This window comes from Podarcis liolepis (genome assembly GCF_965112155.1).
Source record: "Podarcis liolepis genome assembly, chromosome: 16".
Lineage (NCBI taxonomy): Eukaryota > Metazoa > Chordata > Lepidosauria > Squamata > Lacertidae > Podarcis > Podarcis liolepis.
Genome location: NC_139567.1, coordinates 20,667,977 through 20,685,611, shown reverse-complemented (window position 1 = coordinate 20,685,611; position 17,635 = coordinate 20,667,977). Strand labels below are relative to the sequence as shown.

The 17,635-nt window shown below is 46.2% G+C and overlaps 2 protein-coding genes across 6 annotated transcripts in view; one reads left to right on the top strand and one right to left on the bottom strand.

Annotated features, from left to right (window-relative positions):
- MCAM (melanoma cell adhesion molecule) overlaps positions 1-2,141 on the top strand; it is a 57,814-nt gene extending 55,673 nt beyond the window's left edge. For all 5 annotated transcript variants that reach the window (XM_083480993.1, XM_083480991.1, XM_083480992.1 and 2 more), the window contains one exon: positions 314-2,141. In XM_083480993.1, the coding sequence (XP_083337119.1) occupies positions 314-335 (22 nt within the window). In that variant the 3' untranslated portion in view covers positions 336-2,141. The remainder of the gene's footprint in view (positions 1-313) is intronic.
- An 822-nt stretch (positions 2,142-2,963) lies between these two features.
- CBL (Cbl proto-oncogene) overlaps positions 2,964-17,635 on the bottom strand; it is a 46,929-nt gene continuing 32,257 nt past the window's right edge. The window contains exons 9-16 of the mRNA XM_083480958.1: positions 17,310-17,513; positions 14,224-14,355; positions 13,439-13,816; positions 11,931-12,025; positions 10,862-11,017; positions 9,453-9,556; positions 8,915-9,097; positions 2,964-7,094 (exon numbers count right to left, since the gene is read on the bottom strand). Of these exons, the coding sequence (XP_083337084.1) occupies positions 6,811-7,094; positions 8,915-9,097; positions 9,453-9,556; positions 10,862-11,017; positions 11,931-12,025; positions 13,439-13,816; positions 14,224-14,355; positions 17,310-17,513 (1,536 nt within the window). The 3' untranslated portion in view covers positions 2,964-6,810. The remainder of the gene's footprint in view (positions 7,095-8,914; positions 9,098-9,452; positions 9,557-10,861; positions 11,018-11,930; positions 12,026-13,438; positions 13,817-14,223; positions 14,356-17,309; positions 17,514-17,635) is intronic.

The following is a 17,635-nucleotide window of genomic DNA, read 5'->3' as shown; positions in this document are numbered from 1 at the left end:
GACATGTGCATGCAGCCCCATTCACTCTTCCCCTCAGCTTTGCTCTAGCAACCATCTATGGGAGGGCTTTTCCTGCCTCTCTCCTGCAGTCTAGCCAGAGGAGCTTCTCTATTTCAATACAGAAAAATGGTCCTGCATGTGCTTTTTAATTTTTTACTGTGCCTCCAAGCCAGTCAAGCAATCTCATTCAAAATGGCTGCCATTATCTTACCTCGGCTATCTCACACCGCGGGACAACAGAAGTGGGTGTGCTTGTATTTTACTGGGCCATAATCGCAATGTAACTCTCTTTTTCTTTTGCTGCTTTAAAAAGGGAGAGAAATACATCGATTTGAGGAACTGAGAAAGCTGAGACAGCTGTGCCCCTTCGAAGATTTCTCCTGTTCCTTCTCGATGCCTCCACCCCTCTTGCTCCCCCGGTCATAGTCTTTCAGACGCACGGCAGCAGCAAATAAGGCACAAGATGGCTCCACAGCAAATAATACTTTGCAACCTCACCCTCAGGTTTTTGAAGGACAAAGCAGCTGAAGCAAATCAGCAGTTTTCAGACCAAAAAAAGGGGAGTCTTAGTTTAAAAATGACTCCCTTTAGAGGATCCATGTTAAGGAGGGGTTTTTGAGCGGGGGCAGGTAGAGGAACATATAGTATACCATAATTGTATGGGGCTTCAGTCAGTTTGTAAAAGAAAAAATATAACAGCCAAGCACTTGCTGAGCTGAATTGGTTGAAGATTTTTTTTTTTAATTGAGACTTGGTAAATTGGAGAAGAAAACTTAAAAATCTTACCTTTTGGACAGGATTGGAGAATGGTGAGTGTGTGATGGATTTGGCTCCATCTGGCATGTAGAATACTTGTGGAAAGCCAGAGTTGCCTCAGCTGTTCCTTGAACTGTTGCTGTTCTTCACAGCAAGGTGCTGAAGGAATCACCTGCGCTTCAGAAGCCCTCGCCCTCAAAACGGCAGAGGGTGGGGTGGGAAGGGAGGTAAGAAGTCTTAAGGACACTCACCAGGGACTCAGTTTCATTGAAGTCAGTGCTGCTTACTTCCAATTTAATATAAAGGATAACTGTACAGAGAGGTGGTTCTCTCTGCACTTCAGATGTTATGATAGGAATAAAGTCTCTTTTTTGTACAAACACTGTATAGTCACACTTGTTTTTACCCGAGAACGTAGGTTATTGTCCCTTCTGTTCCCCCCCCCCAAAAAAAATACCCCTTCCACAGAGCTTCTGGGTTACCTTGCTGCAGGTGATACACTTGCCAGTCTTTGGAAGTCCTGCCTCTCCTTAGGCCACAGGAGGAGAAACAAGGCACTAAAATAGGATGTTAAGCACATGAGGTAGTTTTCTACAATTATTTTGGGTTTTATTTCAGTGTAGCACCAAGGAACCTGCTCTGTTAGCACAAGGATTTATGCTTCCTCCCTGGTGGTCCCGTCCCCCCCCCCCCCAAAGCTGTTTTCTCAACCATCCAGAGCAGGGGGCGAGGAAGAGAGAAGTGTAAATTCTTGTGCTAACAGATCGAGTGCATTGGAATTCATCTTTAATTGCTCTGCTCTGATAGCAGCAGCAGCAGGTGACACACGGAGAATGTGAAGGAAGCTGGTGCCTGTACCAAAATGAGATTGTCATGCAGCCTTCAAAGCAGGTGCTGATGACAACGCTCTTCGTCCTTAAACATGCCAGGAAGTATTACAGGATGCCGTACTTCACCATGCTGGTCCAGTGCCTAAGAAAAGCTTTCTGCTTCTCTGTCCAAACCCCAGAATTCTAAATGGACACCAGACAAAAATACTGTAGCTAGCTGCTTCCGTACGGAATTACTTCCTGCAGAGTTCGGTTTTCCATTCCCCTCAAAGCCTCTCAGAAGTGAACAGCTTTCAACACAAACTGGGTAAAACAGTTAAGGTTTTGCTTTAGACACTCTTTGTTTTCCGAGTGGTTAAAAAGTGCAAACTCATCAACCAAAAAGGGGGGGAAGAAAGGGGTGTTGCGCTTTCCGTGTAAGCTATAAAATTAGCAAACAAACAAAAAATGCTTTTGTTATATATTTTTGTTGATGTGTGTAAATTTAAGAGTGTCTGAGTTGCAGGGTTTATATATATATATATGTATATGAAAAATAAAAAGCTAAAGTCTTCACGCATTGGCTCTTTCCTAATGAATGGAATACATGGCAAGGAGAAAATATCAGTCACTGTAAAGCACTTGAAGGTTTAAAAAACCTGATTCACACAGCATGGATTAGCAGGTAACATGACGTATTGTGTCTAAAAATTCTTGCTGAACATTAGTTCAGTTTAAACATACATCTTCCCCTCTCCACTTCTATCAATGTAAGCAATGTTTGCCTGGCATTTCTGTATAGGTGGGTGGGAGTTCTGTCACAATCGTAAGTGAAACCAGGTTCTGTGGGCAAGGGAAGGAATTGTAATCCTCTCATGCTGGTGGGGGCATAGGAAAAATTGCAGAAGGCATTGGGTCCTGCCCACAAACACTGTCCCAATGAAAGCCTTATCTTTCATTGACTTAAGGGTGCCAGCTTACAGAAAAGGCAAAGGTCACTAGAATGCCGGAGTTTAGTCCTCATTTCTGCAGTACTTCATATGCTGTTAAACTTGCAAGGGGGTAGACTAGATTACTCTCAAGGTCCCTTCCAACTCTACAATTCTATGATTCCCAACAGGATGGGAGTCATTGTCCAACATCATCTGGGGGATCACAGGTTTCCAAACGACATGATAATATTTTTTTGAGCACTTAAAATATACCAAATCATACAACCCACACCTAGAAGCAGAGCTCTGACTTGGATGGAATGTGAGCAGAGATCCTAAGCAAGGGGCATCAGTTCCAGGGAGACAGCCAGAGTCTACACTTTTGTGAAGTTTGAGTACACGTAAAACTTACTAGGCTAAGAGGCCCAATTTCACTGGAGTTGCAAATGACACAACAGAAGCAATATGCTACAACAAAGAAATTTATTTAAAAATAAAACTTTGTTTTTTTATTTTACTGACACACATGAAATACCCTAAATCCTCCACAAGCTCTTTCGTGGGCAGCTTACAAGAATGAAAAATAAAAAATAAATAACATTAGTATAACCTCTAAAAACATTAACAATGCATTTTGCAGAACAAAATGAGGACTTTAGACCAAATGAACCTTAAAGCTCAGCTACTCTGTAAGAATATTTACCCTCTGTTCTTATTCTTTACAGTTCTGAAAGGATTAAATACTGCTAATATATTTTTTATATTAATGACATTATTATAACTTTTAAAATAGTCAGTGAAAATCTGAATTCATTTATTTTTTAACACTGATATTAAAATTGGTTCTCAACCTTCAGGAGAAATAAAGCTACTAATAACCCCTCTCTCCCACTCAAAGGTTATTTATCCATTAAGCATTTCAGCTTTCCTAACCCCCTATCCCCCGCCTTGCAGTTTTAGTCACGAGAGCAGCGGTTGTACATCAGTGAGCTAACAGGGCCGCCGATGGCAAGTCGCACTGCTCCGAAATTGGCTACTAGAAGTGACATTCGTAAAGCTGCACACCCATACCCCAAATGCATATGCAGCTCTAAGATGGGGGAGGCAGCATTTGCAAAACGGACGCTGCAAATTGAACAGGCACTGGACATTTAATACTTCAGGGCAAAATCCACAGGAAACTCCTTGCAAAACTATGTGGGGGAATCGACTGGAGCCTCAATAGAAGATCCCAGAAGATTGCACTCCATCCCCGCACACAGAGAGGTTCGGAAGTTGACAGGAAACTTGGCACATGTGCCTGGAGGTACAGCTGTATTTTGCTTCCAGTCTTAAGCCTCATTTGTTTTTAAAAAGAAAAAGGACGAGGGCGGGAGGCGACAATTTGGGATATTTTGGGTGACCCACACTGGTTGTGTCAAAATCCTGCATCAGAGTTGCGCTATTACTGCCTTCAAGCTTAGGGCAGCCAGCAATACGAACAACTCCCCAACACTAAGGACTAAGGTAGAGAAAACCTGTTCAGGCTGAACAACACACACACACAAAAACAAACACACCACTATGTTAGCTTTGGGGCGACAGCTTTCTCCTTCCAAGGAGCAGCTCCATGGATTTCCCTGGTCAAGTTTTAAATCTGTCTCTTCTTCAGATGCAAGATTGGAGATAGAGCATTTCCCCCATCAAAAGGCACTATACATTTGGCTTTAAGTAAAATAAGTCAACCTTTTTTTCTTATTTTTTAAAGATTAAGAGACACGGGGGGGAAACATAATAAGGTAAATTTTTTTAAAAGCAGCAGGGAACACACCCCGGGAGGCATTTTTCGCTCTGCCTCCCTTGTGCTTGCAAACAAAGACATTCATGTGGTTCGAGGAGAAAGAGCCACTTTAAAAGTTCTCATGTAAATGTAAGACACAAGAAGTGGACAAAAAGGAGACATGCAGTAAAGTCCAGTCAGCTATAGTATGTGGAGTGTTCCTGTCAGGCAGAAGGCGTCCCGAAACGAGGATGGCCCTGCTCAGGGCGTGGAGAGCATCTGCAGAGGCCCATCTGCAAAGGCAAGTTGGTGCTGCCGCTTTGCACAAAGGTGGAGATTAAGGCTGACTGCCACCGAGTTTCCAGTGCTATGCCAACAGCTTCTCCAGCGGACTAGGAAATCAGCTTTGCAAAGAGCTAGTCCTCACCAAACTAGTCTCCAAAACTGATGTGGAGTTTGTGGCCCGGATGTGGGAAGAAATATCCAAGAGGAGCGTCCAGTGGTTGCTCCAACATTTCACACTCTGAAATTGCACAGCCCCCTTGGTTCCTAAACTGCCTGGCCACAACTCTACTCTGCAGTTGTTGCAAAGGCCCTCTGCTCACTTGCTCCTAAATGCTATCAAGTTATTCAAAATGCACTCTAGCCAAGACCTCCTAGGTAATCATCTTCACAGTGTTTCACATGAAAGCAGCAAGATCAGACCGACATTGCCACTGCCCGTCCCATGTATGGAGGGGGCTTCTGAAGCCTCTGTGAGGTGTTGGCAACTGACAACTCTTTCTCTGGGCAGCAAGAGAAGGGCCACAGCTGCCAGGTCAAAAATTCTGCTTTTGGACCACTGCAGGCAACAGCAAACTCCTGCCAGTCTTCAAATCTTCATAGTGTGTCATTCAAACAGCACTGCTGACAACAAAGTGCCAGTTAGGTGCCATCTCTGACGTCCTCTGCAGTTATTCCCCAGGGATCCAAGCGCTCGTGGACAAGCAAGGCTGCCCATTTAGAGAGAAACACAAGATAAGCAGCCTCTTTCTATGCCCCCCCCCTCTTCTGGGGGGAAAGTCTTAGTATCCTTATCTGGGGCAGAGGAACCAGGCCTATTTAAACAGGGCAACTGCAGGGAAAACCAAACATGCAACTTGTTTTGAGATACAAATTTTCACATGACTAATGCTGTAATTGGGGAGACTGTAGTGAAGGCTTGAGGAAGAGGATGGAAGAGGGAAGGTGTCCTCTAAATTCAGGTTGCCTGCTGTCCATCAGCCAGACGGTGGCCATCAAGGTCCAAATTCATCTTTCTAAACCTCCATTAGCCTGCCCAAACAAGAGCAACATTCAGAAGCCACACTCTTCTTTTCCTCCCCTCCCATTACCGTTTCTTTCGACTTGTTTGTCAAAAGATCCTGAACTTTAAAAAGAAAAATGCAACAAGCAGAGCAAAGGAGGCGGGGGTTGGGGAATCATCCCCTTTCACAAAAGCCCTGCAGGGAATTGTTGCATTTTGACTGCCGAGCTGGTCAAAAATTATTTCCACAGATGCTGGATGCAGCTCCCCACATCAATGCATAAGTAATCCAGCACAGTTAACTCTCATCCACAGGAAGTGAAAGGAAATAATGGATCCGATGGCCACGGGACTTGTAGATGCTACGAAGATGACATGCCACGTTTACCAAGCAGCAGCTCTGGGTGTGTTAAAGGGCAGCTGCTCCAGTCCTCAACAGCCTCGATTACGTAAAAGCAGGACAGCACAGAATGCTTGGAGCTGGGGGGTGCAGCTACACCCAATCATCGCAGCAGCCCGAGCACAGGCGAGAAGTCTTGCATCTCCAATGCCTTAAAATCCAGTGTGCGTCAGGTTAATGCTGGCAACAGGAGAAGCCTGACTCAGACCGAGGAGGAGCCAGAAATGACTGGAGATGTAGAAAGGGGACAAGGAGAACATTTGGGGGAGTTGTGGGGGGAGAGAGGGAGGGTGTTGTAGCAGAAGGAAGCTACCAAAACCACTTCCTTAGTCGAGAACCTGTACCCGGTAGCAGGTGGTTTAAAAAGCCTGAGCCAAAACATACAGCAGCAAAGAGGCCCCGATTCAGTACCCTGAACCACAGGAGGGCACGCCACAAGAAAGGTGGAGACGCCATTCGACAGACTGGCATCCCCTTTTAATTCACAGCATGACACAAGACACCCCGGCAAACGCCCTTCCGCTCCCGCCCCCTTGTCCACCAGCACAGGAACCAAGAGGTCTTTCCAAAGCGACACAACCGCCCCCTCCAAGGAGGACGTGCGGGAGGGAGGGGCCAAGAGGGGAGGGACTCCAAAAGACACACAGACTGGAGAGGACGCACCTATCTGCTCCGTTTCGTTCCTTTTGCTTGGAAACCTGGAATCGCATGAAACCCTGATGACCGATTACTCTCTGTCGAGGCAAGCCTGCCTTCGCAGGAAGTCTCTCGCGGAGCCCGTTGCCTCCTCTAGGTAGAAGCTGGGCAGGAGACTGCCCAGGCAGGTTGGATGCGCAGGGGTGTCCCAGGCAGGGCCAAAGGGATGTGTGCTATGTGGCTAGGTGAGCGGGGGAGGAGACGGAGACAAACTCCCGCAGAATATTTTTGGCCATGTCGATATTGTTATGGGCAATGACGAGAGCTTTCTGGATGTCCTGATATGAGTAGCCTTGGCTCATGAGGTTCTCGATCTCGCTGGAGAGCTGCGGGGAGGGAGCAGGGGCCGGCCCTGCTCCACCAGCTTGCAGGCAGCTGCCTGCTTTGCGTTCAGAGTTTATCCTCCGGGGCAAGGGCTTCGGAGGCCGCTCTGGGACCTGGGAGCCATCAGACAAACCTGGAAGAGAAAGAACTATATGATTTGGGAAACGGGGGCAGGAGGACAGGTACTTTTTAAAGGTCACACAGCCTCAGCTTCATGCTCTTTGAACATCTGGGAATCTGCAGCCGAAATTCTCTTTCACAAGACCTAACTCTTCACCATTAAATCCTATGGTTAACTGGAACATAATTGCAACCTTGTATGCAGAAAGATTCACAGATTTCAGATATTCAGCAGCTTGAACACCCAGATAGCCAATTTGTTTATTTATAACCTGGTCTCCCTTGTTCAGAAGCATTAATACACAATAAAGCACTATTTTATTTACGTACAACCTAAAGAGTAAAAACAGGCGAAACGCTAACTTCATCAGCCAAGGCGAGATACACCACTTTAGTCAATTGCTTAGAGGAACAGCCACATATTTTACCTGGAATCAAAACTCAATTAAATTTGGTGCTCCTTGCATCAACGCAATAGTTATCCTCAACAGCTGAAATTGACTATTAATCCTCTCTTATCACCCCGGGGAGGTTGAGAAATGGCAAACTTTGTGGTTTAGGTTGCGTCATATCTGGCGTGCTGATGTTAAGCAGAAGTAGCCTTCGTGCTGCAGGCATTCTGAGAAGTGCTTGAGAAAGCGCAAGAAAAAGGAACGCCTCAAAACCGCATTGCCTGCCAAGTTCCTAGCCTCTCTTACAAACAAAGAGAGGAAAAGCATGCGCAAGTCCCTCTTGGAGCTCACTCCAGAGCACAAAGGGCTACGGATCGGCTCTCTCACAAGTTGGGATGTGGGACCGGCGGGTTTGCAGCATCAAAATCTAGTGCAAAAGATCCCCTTGGCAACAGGTGGAGAGCAGCTTGTCAAGCACAGTAGATGCTCCTGCCCGACACTGTGCACGAGCCATGGAATTGCGCAAGAGGGGAATTCAGGGCTGGCCTGTAAGACCTACCATGCAGCAAAATGGAAAGGGTGCCCTGATGCCAGCCTGCTGGTGGAATGCTTTCCGCACAAAGGCTTACCTGGCACCTATCTGTGGCTGGGGAAACCCAGCCAGATGGGCAGGGTATAAATGAATATAAAACAACGTCGTTGTTGTTGTTGTTGTTATTATTATTATTATTATTATTATTATTATTATTATTATTCCAGGCATTTTATTCATCTCTTTAAGTCTTGAGTGGGGGGAGGCTTTTTGCATTTTAAAAAATGTAGTTAAAACTCTTCCACTGCTTATATAGAAAGCTCCCCATTTACGCAGGGGGTTACGTTCCAAGGCACCACGCATTTAAGTGAAGTCACATATACTGGGAACACTACTGAAAAAGCCTTCAAATGCCCTCCAAACCTCTGTAAGCCCTTGAAAAACCCCATTAAAAAAAACCGCCCTGAGACCTCAGGGTAGAGGGCGGTATATAAATTCAATCAATCAAAATAAAATAAATAATAATAAACAACCCCCACAAAACATCCACCAAACTCCATTGCACATGCTTCCTCCAAACCTCCTTGCTCAAACTCCAATGCCTCACAGGCCTCAAAGGTTGGTGCAAAAGTTTGTGGGATTGCTAGACACCATTTCTGCCCCTTTTTGTGCCACTTCCAGGTTCATGGCGATGTGTGTGTGTGTGTGTGTGTGTGTGGTCGCATGTGCCTTGAACATGCCTAAATGGGGAGTTGCCTGTATTGATTATATGTTCTGCTTCTAAACCTTTATGCTTTCTTTTTGTATTGTGGTCTCAAATTTGTACTTTATTATTTGATTGATGCTTTAAAACACCCAAAGAACTTTTGTTGTTGGGCAGCACAGAAACACCATATGAAACCAACGAACCTGATAAGATTTCCCCATCCAGAGAGGTCCGGCTGAAGGCAGAGGTTGCATTGGAGATATCTGAGAGGGTGCGGCGAGCCAGAGTCAACGGGAGGGCTGGCCTGGGCACGTCATAACCATCTTCCTCGTTCTCTGACTCCTCGGGGCCGTTGCTGGCATTGGCAGCGGCTACATCCCCTCCATCTTAAAAGAAAAAGCAAGAAACTATAAAACAAGGAAGACACCTTTGGCTCCAGCCCCAGTTCCGGCAGACCTCGTCCGAGTGGAAACATTCCAAAGGGAGACACTCCACAGCCAAAATCCAAAACAGAGGATGTTGTACAAACATCAGAAAGTGCAATGGACAGAAGGGAAGCAAAACTTGTCCCAGTGTCACAGGCTGCGAAACACCATCCACCTTTTTATTTTATATTAGGCTCTCTTTTACTGACACCCTGATTTCCTTAGGTAAAGCAAAAATCCCATCGGTGAAAGTGAGAGGACTCGTCTGTGGTATTTCTCCTGGTTGAATCATGATGTTTCTCCTCTGGGAACTTACCAGGAATATTGGTAGCCTCAGAGCCAGAAGGAGCTGCCTGGGAGTGGATGTTGAACATTGCTTCATAGGTGCAGCCGTCCATTTCCTGGTCACAGTCCAACATTCTGAGCAGAGAAGAAGAAAAAGAAAGGGCATTGGCTTCAGGAACTCGGCTGGATCCTGCAGGAGGACAGGGCCATCAGCACCCAGAACATATCTGGGCTACATACTGCCAACCACCTAGCAAAACTGTGCTCCATTTGTCCCCCACATTGCGCAAACCTTGAAGCATCACTCACCACCATATTTTCAAATACATTTCTACACCAAGGCCCCATTCTGTATTTTTCTACTACTACACAGAAACTTTGTGTATCGTGTTGAGTTGTTTTTGGGAAATGGAAAATCAATACAGTGGTACCTCGAAAGTCAACGGAATCCGTTCCGGAAGTCCGTTCAACTTCCAAAACATTTGGAAACCAAGGCGTGGCTTCCGATTGGCTACAGGAAGCTCTTGCAGCCAATCGGAAGCTGCATCAGACGTTTGGGTTCCGAAGAACGTTTGCAAACCAGAACACTCACTTCCAGGTCTGCAGCGTTTGGGAGCCAAAACGTTCAACTCGCAAGGCGTTCAGGATCTAAGGTACGACTGTACATTAGATACAAATGCAACACACCCTTTTAAAAAGTAAGTGACAAAATGAGGTGAGGAGAGCAAGCATTTGCCACACCAAAATAAGCTTCAGAACCTGTGGACTGCCAGTTGTTGCTGAACAACAATTCCCATCACTCTTGATAGTTGGGAGTCTCGTCCTTCTGGAGGACCAGAGGTTCCCCCCATCCCAAAGGATCTAGATCACCCTAGCAGGGCAAGTCTCTGTTTTGGTCGTATTCAAAACTGAATTTCAAACATTTGCCATACAAAACTAAGTCAGAGCTTTTTCTTTTCTTTTTTTAGCATAATACATCTTTAATATCCTTTTGTATTTATAACGTCCCAAAAGCATCTCAAGATTTTTAAGCAAGGCAAACGAAGGATGCGTCCTTATGAGGAGGGGCTGACAGCTGCCTCAAAATATTTTATGAATCTCACTCTGCAGCAGCTGTTTGGGCACATTCAAAAGGAATCCACACCCAGATGCAAAGCAACTCAGCTGCAGATGGCAATACTACATAAATCAAGGGACATAACGAAGAAACTTTTGGGTGATGGGCTGTCTTTCAAAGGCTATGCCAAAACTTTCAAAGTGGGACTCAAATGGAGTATTGATATAAATGTGTAATTTATCAGTAGTTGCTTTTAAGTATCACAACTTACTCAGAGCCTTTGGAATCTAGAAATGGGAAAATAAATAAACCCAATGGCAAGCAAGTAAATAATCCAGCCATTGTGGAGGAGCCCTTATACTGCCCTGAATGGGCCTCCTCACCGTGAGCTTTGACTCATTTCCAAGGGCAATTTAGCCTCTGGTTTTTGTACAGCAGCGCCAGGGGGCACAAGAGGCAAGGACGAGGGTGACATGTACTCTGTGTCTTCATCATTCTCCGAGTGCTCTCCAGGCGGTAGCTTTGGCACAAGCAACGGTCTAGAGGAGAGAGCGAGAAGGTTCACAGTCAACTGTGACATCTAACGAGGACAAAATAGCAGCAATCGACTCTCTGAGAACAAAGTGTCAAACAAGGGTCTTCCAGCTCAAAAATCAGATTCTAGGAATGCAACACTGTGCCATGTTGTGTGAATGGGGCTGTTCAAGGTGTGCCATGGTGGCATCTGTCAGGTAGCAGAGGCCTCAGAGCCTCGTGGGTAAATGGGGAAGGAGGGTTAGTTTCAATAAACTGATTTCTTATACCCTTTTAGGGTTGCGATGCTCTAACCACTCTCCAGACGGGTTTATAAATTTACAACTCTGGGAGTCCTCAGGACATTTTGACTGATTTTTGGGATTGAAATAACTCAAAAACATAAACAGAGTAACATAAAAAAAAAACTTTAAAACCTCCAATTCAGCCAGATTAATGTAAAATATCTGATGTATTCCATAATTCCTGCACTTTATTTTATTTAGTTTATATTTCCACCCCCTACTCCTCTAAGGAGCACCGTAAGTGACAAATGCAAGAGAATCCGCATGCTGAAACTAACAAGGCTGGAGGTCTGCATTCATATACAATGCAGTGGTACCTCGTGTTACGGACGGGATCCATTCCAGAAGCCCGTCCGTAACGCGAAATGCCCGCAACTTGAAGCGCTGTGTCTGATTTGGCGCTTCTGCACATGCATGAGCGGCGAAACCCGGAAGTAACCTGTTCCAGTACTTCTGGGTTGCTGCGGGACAGAACGCGAAAAGACACAACATGAAGCAGACGCAGCACGAGGTATGACTGTACAGTAATCCATCTCAGAAATGCACCCACTGATGACTCTTGGTATACATCAATTGTACACTGGCTGCAATTCAAGGAAATTTCTGTCGGCGAAGCCCCCGCTCCAGAGCATACCTTACAGCAAGAGAGTAGATGGCGTTGGCAGAAGAAGACGGTTTTATTTTAGAATGTTCACTGTCTGAGCCAGTTGGGACCCCGCCAGGTTGATTCTGCAAGACAAATCAAATACCAGCACTGGCAGATGGTCTGAAAGAAAAGGGAGACATCCCCACGAAGCCCACGTTTACCTTTTCATGGTAAGAAGGAATTCCTAGGGGTTGCTTGTTACCCAATCTAAAGGGCCGTATGTCAGAAAGACTTGCTTTGCAATTTCGAAACAGCTACTGTCTGGAAACTTGCTTGAAAAAAATATGACCTAGCAAGCAGGGCAAGGGGTAAAAAAACCCCCAAGCTTTTTTTCCTTGCTTGCTATTATGGGCTGCTTGCTATTATGGGTAAAGCATACAGTGTTAGGAAGCTGGTTCAGTGAGATTATAAAAAACAGCTCCCTGAGTCCAGTAGGGATGTTCTGGACAAACCAGAAACTGTTGGCTTAGTGGCTAAAATATTGCTCTTGTGTAGTGCCTCCAACGACCCAAGTTGTCATTGTTGGGTGTGTGTACCTGTGGTTGCAGTGGACAAGTACTCTTCACACTGCTTCCTGGCCCACTCAAAGAACTCAACTGCAACTGGCATTACAGGAGTTTTTCCATGTTAACTGTTCGGTTTAATATGTAATGCTACAGTCCAGTTCATTCTAGGCCTTCTCTGTGTCTAGGTGGGGTGAGACACTTGCACACATTCACCTAACACAGGAGACCTGAGAATTCCAAGCCAAATACACGCACCATTTGTGCAACCCTGCCCCTTTCGATTCATGCACAGAATGAGAAAGGTGAGATAAGATCCCAGAGATGTCAGGGTCTACAGCCTACATCTCTGCTGGTTATGCTGCACACATGGTGGGGAAGGCATAAAACTGATACTGATTCACCCCCCACACCCTCCAGAGGAGTTCCAGCTAAGTTTATGAACCAACTCACAGGCAAACATTGTTCTGTGAGATCTCACTGGGTCAGGGACAGCAGGAAGGAGCTGGATTCCCTCCTCCAAAATCTTTGGTCTAACACTTAATGAATAATAAAGGTAAAGGAACCCCTGACCATTAGGTCCAGTCGCGGACGACTCTGGGGTTGTGCGCTCATCTCACTCTATAGGCCGAGGGAGCCGGCGTTTGTCCGCAGACAGCTTCCGGGTCATGTGGCCAGCATGACAAAGCCACTTCTGGTGAACCAGAGCAGTGCACGGAAACGCCGTTTACCTTCCCACTGGAGCAGTACCTATTTATCTACTTGCACTTTGACGTGCTTTTGAACTGCTAGGTGGGCAGGAGCAGGGACCAAGCAATGGGAGCTCACCCCATTGCAGGGATTCGAACCGCCGACCTTCCAATCGGCAAGCCCTAGGCTCTGTGGTTTAGACCACAGCGCCACCCGCATCTGAATAATAAAGAGCAGCAATTTTCCACGCAGGGCGTATGAATGTGCAAAACGAACACAGCCGCTGGCCTGAGATGCACTTACTGCCGGGGTGTCCAGGCTGAGAGTGCTCCCGAGCCTGTGAGTGTCAGCTCTGGAATCCATCTGAGAAGGCAGCGAGAATGGAAGCGAGTGCCGGTTCGTCAACTCCCGACTTGCCCAAGGCTCGTTGGGGCTTAGGGCTACAGCTGGAGCTTTCGGAATCGGCCGCAACGACCAGAGGTCCCCCTGGCGGTTACAAGGCACAGGGGGTAACTTGTCCCTGGTAGGACAATCTCCTGGAGTGCAGGGCAGAGGCCGCCTCTGAGACCGACTCTCGGGCCCAAGGGAATGCGGCCTGTCCGGAGGTGGCGGAGGGGGGAGATCTCGATGCGTCGGAGGGATCGGCAAAGGTTTGTCCTTGTGGAGGGAGCCGGGTGCAGCCTAGGAGAAACAAAGACCAGTAAGTAAGATGGGAAAAGCTGGCAAGTGAAGTCTAAGCTTGCAATCAGAATCCTGGTGTCCCACAAAAACTTGATCCCGGTAGCAACTGCAGGGTAACAAGAAACTGAGACATGTCCCGAGGGCAAGCACCACTAAATGGTTGTGCTGAGTAACACAATATCCATCAGTACGGTGGCCAGGAGTGTCAAACGCCAGTCAAGATGGCAAGCCAATGCGTACCCTGGTTTGCACCCAAGGAAGAGATGGTCCAGATAGCAAAATAATGAAACACACGAGACAGCTTCCACACAGATCTCCTCGGATAAAAGGAAGATTACCCCATTCGGAAAGAGGAAGGTGTCATTCCTACTTTCACCACTACAAAAGAAGACAGGTGGAGTTTGTACCTTACAGGTGGTCCCTGGACTAGAAGCTCCTGATGGATTGGACACTCGTTGCTGCAGAAGGTCTAATCGGGGAGGTACTGGGGGAAGCGATGCCTGAGGAGCCATTGAAAATGGAGAAGGAGGGCGTTCTACCTGCAAATATTTCAAAGGAAGCCCTGGTTAAAGGTGTTGGGTGTGTGTGTGTGTGTGTGTGTGTGTGTGTGTTAATAACAAAGTTCCCACTGCCTGAGGCTGTGAGCTAGCAATTTACCTTGAACACAGTGCTGGGCATATAGAGATACGCCGAATTTTCTCCACAGCCCTGATACTTCATTTCTAAAGGTACATGCTCTGAATATAGACTTGTCACCAACAAGTCTGCACACCACACTGCATGCCCACCTTGGGCTGCCCATGAAAAGCACATCTACTGTAGAGTGAGAGGCAAGGGTGATGTCCACTGTTTCCAGGAACTCTTCTCATTGTGGGATTTTTTTTGGGGGGGGTGAGCTGAGAGTTTGCTTGGACCCTGGGTGAGAACCTGGAAGCTGAGTGGGAGGTGTGTCAGAAGGAAAATGAATTTGTGCAGATTCTTATATATTGGTAACGTTGCATTAGCGTAACATTTTTATTTGTAACCGTGCATTTTTGTAATATTTTATTCATCTGTGGTTGCTTCGGTTTCCTGTACACTGCTTAGAGAGGCTTTCAATATATTAAGTGGTATAGAAATTAAATAACCAAACAACAGGCACTGGATTTTCAACCTGGCTATTTTTTTTTTATTTAGCCACTAGATGGCGGGCTCTGTCATCATGAGCACAGGCCCAGCTGACACAGAAATAGGAAATACTTGTGTAAATGGTCTCTTGCCATGAATATGTGCTCAAAACAAGGAACAACATGGTTCACATACAAGTCAAACCAAATGCCAGAAGTCTATATGCAATTATAAAATTGCTTTAAGGTAGGCCAAGGTTAAGAAGCACCTTCTCCAGGTATGGAGAAGCCAAAAGCAGCTTGATCCATGTGCGAGAGAATCACTGGGCTTGGGAGAACCATGGAATTACAAAACAGAGCAATGCAAAAGGCTGCTAAAAGGAAGAAGACAAACTATTCCTATTACAGTGGTACCTCAGAACTCGAATGGCTCCGTTCTCAAACATTTCGGCTCCTGAACGCCGAAAACCCAGAAGTGCTCTGGTTTTAGAATGTTCCTTGGAACACGGACATCCAACGCGACTTCCACTGTGCAAAAACCTAGCTGTCGGCCAATCAGAAGCAGTGCCTTAGAACTTGAACGTTTCAGAAGTCGAACGGTCTTCTGGAACGGATTATGTTCGAGTTCTGAGGTACCACTGTATCTTATTAATCTTCTTTTTTTTCTTTTTTCTGACAGAGAGAGTTAGAAGCTTGGCGGATCAGGGAAATGCTGTGGATGTACATAGCTTGAGTTCATGTACAAGGCTTTCAAAGTCCCCCATGATATTCTTGCAGAGAAGCTTGTAAAATGCGGGCTAGATGATGTTACTGTTAGGTGGATTTGTAGCAGGCTGACTGACTAAACCCAAAGAGTGCTCACTAATGGTTCCTTGCCATCCTGGAAAACTGGGGCAAGTGGGTTGCTGCAAGGTTCTGTTGTTCAACATCTTTATAAAAGACTTGGGTGAAAGAATTGAGGAAGGAGTAGCCAATAACTCAGAAGATTGATTCACTATTATCTTAACAGATTGAAGAACTGGGCCAAAACTAACAAAACAAATTTCAACAGCGACAAATGTAAGGTTCTACACTTAGGCCAGAAAAGCCAGATGCAGGATAGGGGACAACTGACGGCAGCAGTACCTGTGAAAAGGATCAAGGGGTCTCAGTAACCCCAAACTTAATGTGAGTCAACCATGTGATGCAGCAGCCAAAAAACCCTAATGTTCTGTACTGCAACAGAAATATAGTGTCCAGATCAAGCGAAGTACTGGTATCACTCTATTCTGCCTGAGTCAGATACCACCAGGAGTATACTTCTGGGCACCACAGTTGAAGGAGGATGCTGACAAACTGAAAGGTATGCAGAGGAGGGTGACCAAGATGATCAAGGGTCTGCAAACCAAGCCTTATAAGGAACGCTTGAAGGAGCTGGGTATATTTAAACTGGAGTGGTGATATGATAAGCTATCTTCAAATATCTGAAGGGCTGTCACATGAGAGATGGAGCAAGCTTGTTTTCTGCTGTTCCAGAGGCCAGGACCAAACCAATGGATGCAAATAACAAGAAAGAAGATTCCAATTAAACATCTGGGAGAACATTCCGACCGTAAGAGCTGTTCAACTGTGGGGTGGTCTCCTTCGGAAGGCAATGGGCTCTTGTTTCCTTGGAAGTTTTTAAGCAGAGGTTGGATGGCCATTTGGCAGGGATTCTTTAGGTACGATTCCTCCATTGGAGGCAGTTGGACTGGACGACCCGTGAGGCCTGAGGCCTCTTCCAACTCCACAATTCTATGATGGTATGAAAAAACAGCCTCATGAGGACCAAAACACGCTGGGTGCAATGCATGCTCTAAGTGACTGCTGAAAGGGGACAATCAGAATGGAATGGTGTGGAGTAGAATGGGCATGGCTGGCACACAGGCATCTTGAACAGGAAAGCTCCACACTGTAACATTTTGTTGCAGATCCACATATGATAGAGAGATCTCCTGGCAGTGGTTTGTAGCCAAGGTTTCTCACTCAGTCGTTTCTTTCTACAAAATGATGAAGGAAGCAAATTTGGTGGTTCCTTCTCCCCCTTGCAACCCCCTGCCCCCTCCAAAACCTGCTCCAGAGGATTAAGGAAATCATACCATCACCAGAGCACCACCACTGGATCTACGACTTGCATTTGAATCCAGGAAGTCTTAAGCCACCCAAAAGGACAAGTGAGATGTTAGGCAAGATCAGCACACACAGCTCATACTGGAAGGGAGTCAGGTCCCAGGGCAGAGGCGGCTGCGACCTTGCTGAAAGCAAGCAGGTCTGGGGTGAGTCAATGCCTAGATAGGAGACCTCATGGGAGCTACATGCGACACCACCTTGAGCTGAAGACAAGAAGGATCTAAATAAAATAAAATTACCTTTGCGCCAGCCAGTTCCTTCATCAGGAAGAGTGATTCATCAGCCCTGTCATCGTCGTCGTCATCATAGTTTGGGGAGGGAGCCCCCTCAGCCCCTTGCCGCAGGAGCCCTCCCCCTCCTCTGGGATCAAACGGGTCCACGACAATGGGCTCTGTGCCTTTAATTTCACATCGGCAGAACGGACAACCCTGGCCTTCTGATTCCTGCGGAAAAAGAGAAGGAGAGATGATTGGCTACAAGTTTGTTGTTGTTGTTATATTTATTTATACCCTGCCTTTTTCTCTGACAGGCCTCGAGGCAGCCTTCTCACCATGGTGTACCCATG